Genomic DNA, 15,884 nt, shown 5'->3' with positions numbered 1-15,884 from the left:
AGAGTTTTTTGGTTTAAGGGGGTTTCCTAATTTGCTCTTTGTCGATCGAGTTTTAGGTTTAGTAGCCATAGTTTACAATTCGCAATATAGATTATTCCTTCCCTCTTCCTGTTGAACTTGGGGCAATTATAACCAATCTAATTAAAACAAAATCCCCTGATATGTCCACATTAACACCTGGCGATTTTCAGTGTTCTTTTTACAGTCTTTTTCACCAGTACCTCAATCTTTCTGTATGTGGGCTTCAGGGATGTGGGTGTCAGTTACTACAATACCTTTCCGCAGGACCAAGGGGGGTGGCCCGTCCCGTCCCTGGTCGTCCCCGGATGGCCACAGACGGCTCGCCCTCTGCCCGGGCTCAGCCCGGCGTCGCCCGCGCTCGTCCCACGACGCGGGAGGTGCTGCTGGTGTTTAAGCGCCTCCGGGCGGAAGCAGCAGGCGTGAGGAGGCGGCGTCCCGGTCAGGCAGGGGGCGCTAGGAACGCTGGGAGTTGTGGTCCCGTGAGGCGCAGCTCGTCCCCACTCGGCGGCCGGAATGGTCTTCGGCGGCGGGGGAAGCTGTCAGCTGGCTTGTGCCTCCGTGTGTCCCTGGGTCCAGCGGTGAGTGTTGCTTTAGCAAGTGCCCCCAAAAGCAAAGAGAGGGCCCCGCTCCCCCGGAGGTGCTGCTGGTGTTTAAGCGCCTCCGGGCGGAAGCAGCAGGTGTGAGGAGGCGGCGTTCCGGTCAGGCAGGGGGCGCTAGGAATGCTGGGAGTTGTGGTCCCGTGAGGCGCAGCTCGTCCCCACTCGGCGGCCGGAATGGTCTTCGGCAGCGGAGGAGGCTGTCAGCTGGCTTGTGCATCCGTGTGTCCCTGGGTCCAGCGGTGAGTGTTGCTTTAGCAAGTGCCCCCAAAAGCAAAGAGAGTCCCCCGCTCCCCCCGAGGTGCTGCTGGTGTTTAAGCGCCTCCGGGCGGAAGCAGCTGGCGTGAGGAGGCGGCGTCCCGGTCAGGCAGGGGGCGCTAGGAATGCTGGGAGTTGTGGTCCCGTGAGGCGCAGCTCGTCCCCACTCGGCGACCGGAATGGTCTTCGGCGGCGGGGGAAGCTGTCAGTTGGCTTGTGCCTCCGTGTGTCCCTGGGTCCAGCGGTGAGTGTTGCTTTAGCAAGTGCCCCCAAAAGCAAAGAGAGGCCCCCGCTCCCCCGGAGGTGCTGCTGGTGTTTAAGCGCCTCCGGGCGGAAGCAGCAGGCGTGAGGAGGCGGCGTCCCGGTCAGGCAGGGGGCGCTAGGAACGCTGGGAGTTGTGGTCCCGTGAGGCGCAGCTCGTCACCACTCGGCGGCCGGAATGGTCTTCGGCGGCGGGGGAAGCTGTCAGCTGGCTTGTGCCTCCGTGTGTCCCTGGGTCCAGCGGTGAGTGTTGCTTTAGCAAGTGCCCCCAAAAGCAAAGAGAGGCCCCCACTCCCCCGGAGGTGCTGCTGGTGTTTAAGCGCCTCCGGGCGGAAGCAGCAGGCGTGAGGAGGCGGCTTCCCGGTCAGGCAGGTGGCGCTAGGAACGCTGGGAGTTGTGGTCCCGTGAGGCGCAGCTCGTCCCCACTCGGCGGCCGGAATGGTCTTCGGCGGCGGGGGAAGCTGTCAGCTGGCTTGTGCCTCCGTGTGTCCCTGGGTCCAGCGGTGAGTGTTGCTTTAGCAAGTGCCCCCAAAAGCAAAGAGAGGCCCACTTCATGCAACGATTAAAGCACACTCTACTAGAGCAGTCTCCTCTTCTACTTCTCTCTTTGCTGGTGTGCCTCTGCATCAGATTTGCAGAGCTGCGACCAAGCACTACTGTCTGGAAGCTACCAACAATGCTGACACAGCTGTTGGGCAAGCGGTGCTACGTAATCTTTTTAAGTAAGGTGAGCCTCTGTTTCTTACCTCCTCCTGCACACATTGTATATATGTATATATTTCTGCTTTTGCAGATATGCCCATGTTTACTGCTATACTGTAATATAAGTATATGTATTCTGTCGTACTCTGTTTACAATGTACTTATGGCTTACTATGCACAGTTCTCGAATTACTGCTATCTACTCTGATTCAAGCATGTGAATCTATGAAAGATACCCCAATACTGGAGAAGAACACAAGTTACTTACCGGAAAACTGTGCTTCTCCAGTATTGATATCTTTCATAGATTTACATGTGACTCACCCACCTCCCCTCAGAGGCTCCCCTCTTCTCCTTGGCGAGCCTGAGCCTCTGAGGAGAAGGTTCTAGAGGGTGCTGTCGCCTGATTGGCTGGAGTTTGGAACATATCTAATGACTTGGACATGACTGTCGCCCTCACACTATCTATCTATCTATCTATCGCCCTCACTCTATCTATCACTCTATCTATCGTCCTCACTCTATCGCCCTCACTCTATCTATCTATCGCCCTCACTCTATCGTCCTCACTCTATCTATCTTTCACCCTCACTCTATCTATCTAACGCCCTCACTCTATCTAACGCCCTCACTCTATCTAACGCCCTCACTCTATCTAACGCCCTCACTCTATCTAACGCCCTCACTCTATCTACTACCCTCACTCTAGCTATCTATCTATCGCCCTCAGTCTATCTATCGCCCTCACTCTGTCTATCTATCTATCGCCCTCTATCTATCTATCGCCCTCACTCTATCTATCGCCCTCACTCTATCGCCCTCACTCTATCTATCGCCCTCACTCTAGCTATCACCCTCATTCTATCTAGCTATCGCCCTCATTCTATCTAGCTATCGCCCTCATTCTATCTAGCTATCGCCCTCCCTCAATCTATCTATCGCCATCACTGTCTATTGCCCTCACTCTATCTATCGCCCTCACTCTATATCGCCCTCGCTCTATCTATCTATCGCCCTCACTCTATCTATCGTCCTCACTCTATCTATCTATCGCCCTCACTCTATCTATCGCCCTCACTCTATCTATCGCCCTCACTCTATCTATCTATCGCCCTCACTCTATCTATCTTTCGCCCTCACTCTATCTATCTAACGCCCTCACTCTATCTAACGCCCTCACTCTATCTAACGCCCTCACTCTATCTAACGCCCTCACTCTATCTAACGCCCTCACTCTATCTAACGCCCTCACTCTATCTAACGCCCTCACTCTATCTATCGCCCTCACTCTAGCTATCTATCTATCGCCCTCACTCAGTCTATTTATCGCCCTCACTCTGTCTATCTATCTATCGCCCTCACTCTATCTATCGCCCTCACTCTATCGCCCTCACTCTATCTATCTATCGCCCTCACTCTATCTATCTATTGTCCTCACTCTATCTTTCACCCTCACTCTATCTATCTAACGCCCTCACTCTATCTATCGCCCACACTCTATCTATCGCCCTCACTCTATCTATCACCCTCATTCTATCTAGCTATCGCCCTCCCTCAATCTATCTATCGCCATCACTCTGTCTATTGCCCTCACACTATCTATCGCCCTCACTCTATCTATCGCCCTCACTCTATCTATCTATCGCCCTCACTCTATCTATCGCCCTCACTCTATCTATCTTTCGCCCTCACTCTATCTATCTAACGCCCTCACTCTATCTAACGCCCTCACTCTATCTAACGCCCTCACTCTATCTAACGCCCTCACTCTATCTAACGCTCTCACTCTATCTAACGACCCTCACTCTATCTATCGTCCTCACTCTAGCTATCTATCTATCGCCCTCACTCAGTCTATTTATCGCCCTCACTCTGTCTATCTATCTATCGCCCTCACTCTATCTATCGCCCTCACTCTATCTATCGCCCTCACTCTATCTATCGCCCTCACTCTATCTATCGCCCTCACTCTATCTATCTTTCGCCCTCACTCTATCTATCTATCGCCCTCACTCTATCTATCACCCTCACTCGCTCTATCTATCGCCCTCACTCTATCTGTCTATCTATCGCCCTCACTCTATCTATCGCCCTCTATCTATCGCCCTCACTCTATCTATCGCCCTCACTCTATCTATCGCCCTCTATCTATCTATCGCCCTCACTCTATCTATCGCCCTCACTCTATCTATCTGTCTACCTAGCACCCTCACTATATCTGTCTATCGCACTCACTCTACCTATCGCCATCACTCTATCTATCTATCGACCTCACTCTATCTGTCTATCTATCGCCCTCACTCTATCTATCTATCGCCCCCCCTCTATCTATCTATCATCCTCACTCTATCTATCGCACTCCCTCTATCTATCTATCGCATCACCACAGCATCACTCAGCAACACCACAGCATCACTCAGGGGCACCACAACATCACTATGTGCTACCACAGCATCACTGAACGCCACAGCATCACTCTGCGCCACCAAAACATCACTCAGCGCCACCACAGCAGCAATCTGTGCAACAATTCAACAACTAGCTCAAATATGTTCTCTCAATGTTTCAAACTTTATTACAAATGTCACAAAAAGATGTTAATATTTCACTTCTGTTCTTGGATTTTCGTCACAATAAAATACACTGAACATAATCTTCACAAAAGTTATTTACAAAAGTTTAAGCAATTGCCATTATAAATTACAATAACTTTTACTTGAGTATTAATTATTTAAAAAAATGAAAAGCCATTGTTATTTGTAATATCAATACATCTAAGTCACGTAAATACAACACATATTGCATTACAAATGCTATAGGTGTCACATTTGCAAAACTTAAAACTATTGACATTGTAAATGACAAAGCTATTAATTACGCTATTTTCAAAACCAACACATGAATAAAAAATGTGTCATTTACAATACCAATAGCTCAAACTTTCCTAATGCAAGACCTATTGCATTGCAAATGCTTGTTATAATTAAAAGGGTGTGACAACACCACATAACACCGCATAAGCAACAAGTGCAGATTAAACCACAGGGTTCAAATAAACCCACACACACCATAAGATTAAACCTGTACTAAACACACACGCCTCAATAACAGGTAGATAATACAAAGACTGATGGACATAATGAAGCGGACCTAGAGATACATGCATAGCACAGACAAGATAAAGGTCTTGATTTAGAGTTTGGTGAGCAGGGTACTCCTTCACAAGCGTGGTGTAGTACCCTGTCCAACAAACGGATGGTCTGCCTGACCTAGTGCAAGTCAGGTGGATTGTCATGTGTCCAGCCTTACTTGAGTGGCATCCGTGTAAATACATCGGACGACCATTCCTTTTTAGATCAGGCTGTCTGATGTATTTTTCTCTTATTCAGGACCACCAGGGAATACCTGGCAGTCGTGATGAGAATTTCTTTTTAAATGATTCCCACTTCCTGGGAGTAAATTAATCAGGGAGAAAGTTGTGAGGGTGTGAGTGGAGTGGTGTGGCTCACTGGTTAGAGGCGGCAGACCCGTAAGCAGAGAACGGCCCGGGACCAGGGTTCAATTCCCGACGCGGCAGGGTCGTGGACCAGGGTCAAAACGGACTCGATAATTCTCGCCTCGGTGCCTACTCTAACCAGGGAACACACTCGGCATCTCTGGGCATTAAGCTGGCCTCATCTCTACAAAGGCCCCCCACAGACGCCGGGGATGCCTGGTTTCACCTTGGAGATACCCAGAAAGGGACCATCTCACAGGGAAAACCAGGACGGGTTCCCCAGCGGTCTTCAGCGCCAGGATACTCCATGGAGTCGCAGTGCGCTTTACAAGTACACCCACACACGCACACACACACATTAGTTATTGGTTTTTAAAAACAAACTTGGAAGCTTGTTTTTGAAAAACACAAAAGTTGGTGAATGGCCGCCTGAAACATCCCCAAGGGATCCAGAGAATTGTAGATCAACTTCCTATAGATGGTTGAGATGGCTTTTTCGGTCAGGGGATTAGTTAGCAGCTGGTCCTCCAGTGGGGATGCATCAGGCAACTTCCCCCCTTCCCAGATGTGACCTTGCAGAGCGTGACCCACCTGCAAATGTCAGAACCGTTTTAGTCACCTAATTCATACTTTTGTTGTAGGATCGTGAAGGACACAAACGCCTGTCCCCTCCACACATCGCACGGCCGCTCTAAGCTAATCAATTCCCATTTTGTGAAGCCCTGCAATCCTCCCACTGCACTTAAGAGATCACTATCATACAGTGGAGTAATTTCAGTCAGCTTACCTTCTCAGCCTAAACACTTGGTAGCCTCTCTCCACACCCTTACCACTGTTTGGGTATGAGTAGGTAGAGTGCACTCATACGTTCATCGATACAGCACCGGAGTGGAGTAACCTCTCTTGCCCATGGCCAATCTATCTACCCTGTAAGCAGGATCCTCACGGTCCGCAAAAACCCAGTTGTTGACAGCCATCAGTTGCGTGGCCCAGTAACACTTGAGAATGCTCCGGACCGCCAGTCCACCTTAAACTCCCCTCTGCACCTTACTTAGCGCGAAGCGCCGCCATCCCACATCAGGAGCCAAAGTTCTCAGTCTACCTTTTGAAAGAAAATGTCTGGTGGGATCTTAAAGGATGTTTTTTGCACGATGTACAGGAGACCCTGAAGGGTCATCACTTTAAATAGGATCACCCGGCCCAGTAAGGAGAGCGGGAGCGTCCGCAAGTGTGGGGCATCCCAGCAAAGCCGGTCTAATTTCTGAAGTATGTTCCTGCCTGTGGCTCCCTTGTAATAAACACGCCCAAATATTTATGGTTTAAATCTTTATTAATTTTTAGACAGAAGAAAAACAGGAAAACAGGACCCTCAGCTCCCACGACAGAATGCAAAGGAGACCACAAGGTCGCAATGTATAACATTACCACAGGCAAGAAGCATGGAGCGGGCCAACAGAATCAACAAGAGAAGAACAAATAAAGAATTTCCCAAACTAACCCCCCACGCACCTGTCTCTTGTCCACCGAAAAACTTAAAATTGGAAGGGATAAAGGGGAAGGCTACGCCCTGATCAGCGTCGTCTTGTATGAATTTTCGTGGAACTGTCACTAGGAATCTGCGTGTCTGGGAGACGCAGTAGTCGAAGATATCTGGGGCATGTCAACTCTCGAAATTCGGACACCAGGAGTGTCAAGAAGGGTCGCCACAACTCAGGGAACTCCGACCCCCTACCAGCCAGTGTGAGCGTGAGTTTCTCCATACCCAGTATCATCCAAAGCCGCTGAAGCCAGCCGGAGAGTGTAAGGATTTGGGCGGTGCGCCAGGGGATCAAGATGTTCTGCAAAGCCGCCCCTATGGCATTCGCTATTAGTCGTCCCCTTCGGGATTTAAGTGGATACATCAATGGGTTAGGCAGGCCCAGGAGGATATAGGAGGGAAAACGAGGGAGCCGAGTTTCTAAGTGAAGATCTATTTCATCCAGTACTTGGGACCAGTATGGCTGTATGTGGGTGCAACTCCAGAGGATGTGTTCCAATGTTCCTTTCTCCCCGCACTCCCTCCAACAACAGATCGCTAAGTCGAGGGTCAAAGCGATACACGCGCTCCGGCGTATACTACCAGTTAGTAACTATCTGACACATGAAAGTACACCTTAATTTCATTGCCCTTGATTCATACTCTGGACCGTAGTTGAGGGATAGGTCTAGGCATAGTCCTTGCAACACACAATAGATTTGCGTGCGGCAGAGGCCAGAACTCAAAAGTCAGGGTACCAGATACAGGTAGGTGGTAACTCAGGGCAGGGGAAAACACCTGTTGTCCGTGGAGGGGAAATTCCCATCTCAAAAATCTACATTAAAAATAAATTAATAGGATTCTTTTTTAAATATCTGTTTGGTGCCAGTCCATATGACTTTAATATCTGCCTTTGGGATTCTATGTTACAAGTCCATAGGGTACATGTATCCTTTGTGATCTTAATAAAATGTTGGAAATTCTACAAATCCTGACTCCTACATCCAAGTACTCTCAGGCTACCATTCTACAGTCTGTTCTGTCTGAAGAACAGCTCAACATTTTCAAAATTCTGCAATTCTGCATTGATATGGCTTGTAAATTATATTTGGGGAAATGTACATGTATTATGTATTAACTATTTAATTTTAATACTATAGGTGATTGAATTTACGGACGAAGAAAGCAAGATTTAGCACCAGGCAACTGAATGTTAGTGCCATAAGAAGGATTATTTTGAAAAACTGAAGGACATTCAGCATTCTAAGTTTAAACAATTTCCAGAATCTAGGTGTGGCGAGGAAGTGGGAGCTGAGGAAAGTACTATACCTGTAAGTGAAGTCTCTAATTTAGCATTTCATTAACCCAGAGCAAAGCCATATCTGTGCACACAGCATCAGAAATAATCCCAGAAAGACCAATCACACCATCCTCATCTGAAATATTATCAGAAAGACAAATTACCTCAGCATGACAGAATAACGTTCTTCTAAAGCATCATGTAATTTCAGAGAGGAAGCACACACTGCATAAAATAAAGATATAACAAAAGGTTTCTTCTGCAAACCATCAAAGAAAAGACTCTGAAAGAAGACTCAGAAGCTGACACATTAACAACCAAAAGATTGGAAAATCGCCTCTGTTCAACAACCGTTTTTAACCAGTTACTCAAGTTTGAGACTATCTGCCTCGGGATATAACACCTCGACCCACTCTGCTCACTCTGGCGAAAACCTTAAAAATCCACCACTTTGTTGTTTTCATGGCCATCTCACATTGTTTCCTTTTTAATGTGTACTGTTCTGTAATTCTATGTAAATCGCCTCAACATTATCTGTTGTGCAGGAGTTATATGTAAAAACTGATTAAATGAGCACTGTTGCGCTATAGCTAATGTAAATTATTCCTCGTCTTCAGAACTACACCTTACACCAAACATAGAAAGGGTAAAATTAACTGATGTTCTGCGACTTGTGAGCCACAATAGTACTGTGCATTTTCTAATGTTCTCCGTTACTGCCATTATGTCAGTGTAAAAAGGTACTTCTCAGTTTAATCATTAAATATCAGACTAACACCTTATCACTGCATTGCTAAGAACCTATACAAATAGTTTTGAGAAAAACTTCAGTCACAAAATAAGTTGCTGCCGGAGAGGCTATAACCTAAAGACTATCATCTGCTAGAAACATTTCGACAGGTGTTACAGGGCTGCTTCTAGACATATTTTGCTCAATTAAAGTGTTAAGACGATTACACACAATTTCTTTTACAGATAAATACTGAACATTATCTAAACAAGCCCAACTCTAAAATCGGGTTCACTCGTACCGTGGCATATAAGCAAGAGAAAGCTAAATGTAACTCTAGGAATACACCTTATAAAATCACGTGCTGTGAGAACAAATTCAGTGTTCAAACCCGCCTCAATCAAAGCAAAATAACCCAAGTTGGGGAAATAAGTTACCTGTGCCAAATAAGATTCAGCCATCAATCTCATCTCACTGAATTTTAGAGAATGCACACTGGGAAAAACCTCTCTCGGTGCTCAGAGTGCCAAAAAAGTTTCAGCAGTAAATATTATCTCACTGAGCATATGAGAATCCACACTGGGGAAAAACCTTATCAGTGCTCTGAATGCCAGAAAAGGTTTAGTATCAAAGCGAGTCTATATCAACATGCATTAACCCACTCTGGGGAAAAACCCTACCAGTGCTCTGAATGCCAAAAAAGTTTCAGCAGTAAATCTTATTTCACTGACCATATGAGAATCCACTCTGGGGAAAAACCTTATAAGTGCTCTGAATGCCAGAAAAGGTTTTGTATCAAACCGCATCTTTATCGACATGCATTAACCCACTCCGTGGAAAAACCTTACCAGTGTTCTGAATGCCAAAAAAGTTTCAGGCGTAAATCTTATCTCTCTGAACATATGAGAATCCACACTGGGAAAAACCTCTCTCAGTGCTCAGTGTGCCAAAAAAGTTTCAGCAGTAAATCTTATCTCACTGAGCATATCAGAATCCATACTGGGGAAAAACCTTATCAGTGCTCTGAATGCCAGAAAAGGTTTAGTATCAAACGGAGTCTATATCGACATGCATTAACCCACTCTGTGGAAAACCCTTATCAGTGCTCTGAATGCCCAAAACATTTCAAACTTAAATCACTTCTAACTGCACATTTGAGATTCCACACTGGGGAAAAACCTTATCAGTGCTCTGAATGCCAAGAAAGGTTTTGTAACAAAGAAAGTCTTTCTCGACATGCAATAACCCATTCTGTAGAACAACTTTATCAGTGCTCTGAATGCCAGAAATGTTTCAATGTAAAAAATAGTCTCACACGCCACATAAGAATCCACACAGGGGAAAAACCTTATCAGTGCACTGAATGCCACAAAAGTTTCAGTGAAAGAAGCTTGCTCACTCGGCATACAAAACACCACACTGGGGAAAAACCCTATCAGTGCTCTGAATGCCAGAAATGTTTCAATGAAAAATGGCATCTCACGCAGCATATAAAAACCCACACTGGGGAAAAACCTTATCAGTGCTCTGAATGCCACAAATGTTTCAGTGAAAGAAGCATGCTCACTCGGCATACAATAACCCACACTGGGAAAAAGCCTTATCATTGCTCTGAATGTCAGAAATGTTTCATAAACAAACTCAGTCTCACTCAGCATAGAAGAACCCACACTGGGGAAAAACCTTATCAGTGCTCAGAATGCCCAAAAGATTTCAAATTTAAATCCCTTCTAACTGCACATGTGAGAATCCACACTGGGGAAAAACCTTATCAGTGCTCTGAATGCCCAAAAGATTTCAAATATAAATCACTTCTAACTGCACATTTGAGATTCCACGCTGGAGAAAAACCTTACCAGTGCTCTGAATGCCCAAAAGATTTCAAAGATAAATCACTTCTAACTTCACATTTGAGATTCCACACTGGGGAAAAACCTTATCAGTGCTCTGAATGCCAGAAATGTTTCTGTGACAAAAGAAGACTCACTAAACATACAAGGACCCACACTGGGGAAAAACCTTATCAGTGCTCTGAATGCCACACATGTTTCAGTGTAAAAGGCAATCTCACTCAACATAAAAGAACCCACACTGGGGAAAAACCTTATCAGTGCTCTGAATGCCACAAGTGTTTCAGTGGAAAAATCCATCTCACTCAGCATATAAGAACCCACACTGGGGAAAAACCTTATAGGTGCTCTGAATGCCAGAAATGTTTCAGCCAAAAATCTAATCTCAATGAACATGTGAGAATCCACACTGGGGGAAAACATTATCAGTGCTCCAAATGTCAGAAAAGATTCAGAGGTAGATATGGTTACAGGCACCATAAGAAAACTCACCATCAAAAATGATTCAGTGCTCCAAATGCCAGAAAAGCTTCAATTTTAAACGCAAACTCACACTACATGAGCAGACGCCCACAGGGATAAAACATTACCAACGCTGTGAATGCCAGAAATTCCTATTTGATTGGCACAGCCTCACTAACCATAAGCGACTCCATACTGCTGAAAAACCTTATGAGTGCTCTGAATGCCAGAAAAGCTGCAGAGAAAAACGCTATCTCACCATGAGAAACTCCACACTAGAGAAAATCCTTATGCCATAAAAGCTTGAATCTGAAAGACAGAGTTATGCTTCAAGAGATATCCCACTCTGGGGAAAAACCTTATGAGTGCTCGAAATGCAAGCAAAGTTTTGGTGACAAATTACTTCTCACTTGTCATGAGCGAACTCACACGGGAGAAAAAAGCCTTATGTGTGTTCCTAATGTCAGATAATGTTTAAACACGAATACAATGTCACTTTACATAAGAGAAGTCACACTGGACTAAAGCCTTATACATGAGGGGAAAGCCAGAAACGTTTTACTCAGAAAGGAGATCTCACTAAACATGAGAAATGCATTCACACCAGGTGAAAAGTAAGTTATGTTATGTTATGTTAATTATGTCTTTTTTAGCGCACGGCTACTCAAAAAGAGTGTCCCGGCGCTTTATTGACAGCCTGAGAAAGACAAACACAACACAAAGATAAGAAGAGCAGGGTCAACTAAGAAGAGGGGGAATCTAAAGGGCAAACAACCAAGTTTTAAGGCCCTTCCTGAAGGCCAGCAAATTCGAGGTACTGCGTATCTTGCATATCTTGAGTTGCAGAAAAGCTTTAACAACCTGACTTTAGATGAGAGAGCACATATTGTAGTTGCAATAGGATTCATCAATAAACTCTTGCAGGATAACTTAGGCTGCCCGCATGCAACCTCCAAGAAATTTCAGGTCTTGAAAATGTTTTAATTGCAACAAAATCCACAATTTAAGTATCTGAAAGTTACAAAACTCTCAAGGTCTTTACTTGACACAGAGAAGTGTTAGTACTTGCAAAAATCAACTAATTACCAAAAAATTCACAATATTAATGTCTTTTTTCTCCACCCAAAAGGTTTCTACTCACCTTGTTTCTTAACATATGACTGAAATCTTGATTTTCATGATAAGATTAAGCCTCAATGAAGAACTCCGCAAAGTGTAAAAAAAAACTCTGCCACTCTACGTGGAGTTCTACGAGCTGCAGAGTGTGTTGGGGTCATGCCGTTCGTGGTGATTTTAAGCTCCGATTGTTTGTCATGCCCTGTAAAATTAATCGTGAATGGCACCATGTGCAGCGCAAGAGGGTGCAGCTGCTTCTACTCGAGCGGCAGCTTTCTCAACGCGAGAGGTAGTGACATGCCGCGACCACTCGCATTGAGAAATCCGATAACGAATCTCGCCAGGAAGTTATTTTTGCTCGCCAACTAGGCCTAGACCTTGGCGAGCGCGAGCGTGAAAAAAAACCTTGCTACGCTCCACGGTGCAGAGTTTTTAGGAACTCCGCGAGCTCCGTGGAGGACGGGAAACTCTGCAAGCGGAGTTCACCACCCGGAATTAGATAATATACAACAGCAGGAAAACATAACAAACCAGTTACGTGCCTTCGGTAACGCTCTTTCTGGTGGATACTCCTTTATCTACAGATTCCTCACCTTGTGAATATTTCCCACACGCCAGATTGGATTCTCAAACTTTAAAGCAGTCCTGCTGCGTGCAGTAGGAGACATCATGCAGCTCAGTGTCGACGTCATTCTGCTCCAGAAGTGAGTAGCCTAGACGCATAGAAGCACTTTCCATGCGCACTGTGAACAAATACAGAAGTCAATGAGTTAATTATCTCACAGGTCTGTATCACATATGCAGGCCCTGGGCAGATATTAATTCACCATTTTTATCAAGATTAGAACTCAGATGAGGCCTTTTCATTTCCGAAAATTCTAATTGTATTCTCAGCAGCAAGTGTATATATAAATTGTTGAGTGATGACTGCGCAGTGCTCAAGATGAAAGTGATATGATGATAAAACAGTCTGAATCCACATTTTGCACACAGAAACAGGGCTGTAAATACTTTTGTACAATAAAAGTTATGCAAAGGCGATTCTTAGAAGATATAATTTATATGAAATATAATTACCATGGTCTCATCAGGATGGCCTCTCCAATATGCTTCTCAACTATATTCAATACAACCGAGTAAGGATTCTTCTGTATCTCGGGGCAGCGTACCTGGGAGGAAGTCAAATTCAACTGAGCAGTTCCAGCGCCCGTTCGTCAAATCAAACAACTGCAGCCAGTGAATCCTCGGCTCGCTGTCAAACACGTTTGTGTGACACTTCTTGATGAGACCATTATCATTGACTGTCTTGTCTGTGAGAAGCTGCTCCAGCCATCCTGTGATGGTGGACAGGAAGACATTCACCGCCAAGTGAAATGCTTGCAACTCCAACAGCTTGTTGTGGAGTTGGGTCTCTGCCGGTGACGAGGGTTCCCTAGTCTCTGTCTCCGATATGGCCTTCCCAACCCAGAAGTAATACATCCGTCGCCACTGTTAAGTCTGGGTGGAATAGGGAGAGGGGTCTGCCACTGGCATAATCTAATTCACTGGGGAAACTGTTGGATACTGCCTACAATAGCGTGAGTCAGTGTCTGGAGGGACACAAAGAGGTTTTGCAGCTGCACCAGTTGTAGCAGCAGTGGAATGATGTCCTGGACTTTGCCTTTATGTGCCATGGCTTTGAAAGAACTGGGAGACTTGTTGGGTTTGCAGCAGGGTCTGGCACTGGCAGTATAGAAAAACCCTAGTCACCAAAAGGGGACGAGATTTGTGATGAAATTGCGTGGCAGAGGCAGACAGACCAAAGGACCTGGGGCCTTGTCCACTTTTTTGCTTAAAAGGCGAGAGCCATCGAATAGCTTGTCCATTAACGATGCTCGGGTATCTTTAGAGAACCATATAGACCTAATCTTGGCAATGCACTATAGTTCCACACTCATGCCAATCGCCTATGTCCAAGTCACAACAAAGTACAGACTTTGCTGCAACACATCTATCCTGAATAGCTTGTGTTCGCCGGCAGAGTTTGGGCCACTGTTTCCCACAGGGCATGATTATATTTGGGAGCATTGTCATTCAGACCCTCCAGGATTTAGCGATGTGCAAAAAAGAAATCGCCAGTTTTGTAACAAGTCTACATTTTTCATAAAAATTCCAGTGAATGCTACCTCGTCCTTGCAATGATCCAGCGCTCGCCAAAAGGAGGAGTCTCAGCAGCAGGCAAGTGATGTGTTCTTTGTTAATTTACTCCTCACCGGCCTGTCTGCTGTTTTGCATTCTTCTGGAGGGCTTTGGACTCCACCAACACAGAGTAGGACCTTCCTGGCTGCAGCATGGACTCTTCTCCAGCCAGAGGAGAGAACAGACTGTACGTCGGAGAACGGGTCACCAAAAAGAATATCAGGTATGTTATACTGGCATGCTGCAGCAGTGTGCACCTGTCTCCTCCACTCCTACAGTGTGCCCGTTCTTCCTTATCCTCGCCCAGGGCTGTGGGTGCCCTAGGCAAAGAAATGGAAGGGGGCATGGGCAAACCAGCGTGGTGGCCCCTGAGAGGGGGCAGTATATTACTGCAGGGTTCCACCTCGATTTGGGGATGTGGTGGGGACAAGGCAAGATTTAAATGCAGTGGAACACCGGGTCCAGTGAGCCAATATTTTTCTAAAGGGGCCCACCAAATGCGCCATGGCCCCGTCCACTGCTTGAAAAAAAACTGGCTGAGCCCTCTGGCCTTTCTTTGGTGGCTCCCACTCACCCCTTCTCATCCAGCTCTCCCTCACTAGTGTTTTGGTGCTGGGGGTCCAGTGTGTTCAGGATACAATTGTGAGTGTAGAGGGTAGTGTTTGGCAGTAGGGACAATGGTAGGGCAGGGGTCAGTTTGGGTGGGGGTGGCAGGATAGAGGGCAGTGTTATGGCAGAAGCAGAAAGTGTAGCCATGCAGTGTTTTGAGGGTAGGTTGCAGTGTGGGGGAGTAGCTTTAGGGCAAGCAAAAAGGGCCAGTGTTTTGTGGGAACGGATGATGGTAGTGTTTTGTGGAAAGAGGCTATGGTTTTTAAGTTTAGGGGGTGGGGTTGGTGTCAGTGCTCTCTGCGGTAGGGTGGCATGGAAAAGGGCTAGGCTATTCGAACTCCTTTTTGTTCTTGTGTAGAGTGTCTGGTAACTACAATATACTCTTGCTGCTTCAAGGCTCTGGTCGGTCTGGGGTTCAGTACACTTCTGGGAAGCTCAGAACCTTGTGGGCTGGATCCATATTTTTGAACTCCCACTTGCAAAGGGTGGAAGTAACCTGTGCCCATCTCCCTTTCACAAAGTGCATCATGCCTTTCCTAGCTATCCTAGACAATCGTTGCAAGTGTGAAAACAGGCCTCTTTCACAGGCCTAGCCCAACGGAAACTCTTTGTTTTGCAGCACATTTCTGTTTTATTTTTGCATTTTTCAAATTCTTTGATTTTGGGGACATTAAGTGTTTACAACAGGCGTCTTCAACCTTTTCTGTACTGAGTGCTACTTCTGATCAGTGAAAATCTTGAGCTACCTAAGGCTAATCATCTTGCACATTGTTACCAGACAGTTTGCCA

At 46.0% G+C, this 15,884-nt stretch overlaps 1 protein-coding gene across 2 annotated transcripts in view; it reads left to right on the top strand.

Moving 5' to 3' along the window:
* LOC144827495 (uncharacterized) overlaps positions 1 to 14,042 on the top strand; it is a 60,385-nt gene extending 46,343 nt beyond the window's left edge. For both annotated transcript variants that reach the window (XM_078685853.1, XM_078685802.1), the window contains one exon: positions 8,011 to 14,042. In XM_078685853.1, the coding sequence (XP_078541979.1) occupies positions 9,369 to 11,234 (1,866 nt within the window). In that variant the 5' untranslated portion in view covers positions 8,011 to 9,368 and the 3' untranslated portion in view covers positions 11,235 to 14,042. The remainder of the gene's footprint in view (positions 1 to 8,010) is intronic.
* The last annotated feature ends 1,842 nt before the right edge of the window (positions 14,043 to 15,884 follow it).

This window comes from Lissotriton helveticus, chromosome 1_1, assembly GCF_964261635.1.
Source record: "Lissotriton helveticus chromosome 1_1, aLisHel1.1, whole genome shotgun sequence".
Lineage (NCBI taxonomy): Eukaryota > Metazoa > Chordata > Amphibia > Caudata > Salamandridae > Lissotriton > Lissotriton helveticus.
The sequence above is the reverse complement of the archived record's forward strand: the minus strand, read 5'-3'. Positions and strand labels throughout refer to the sequence as shown.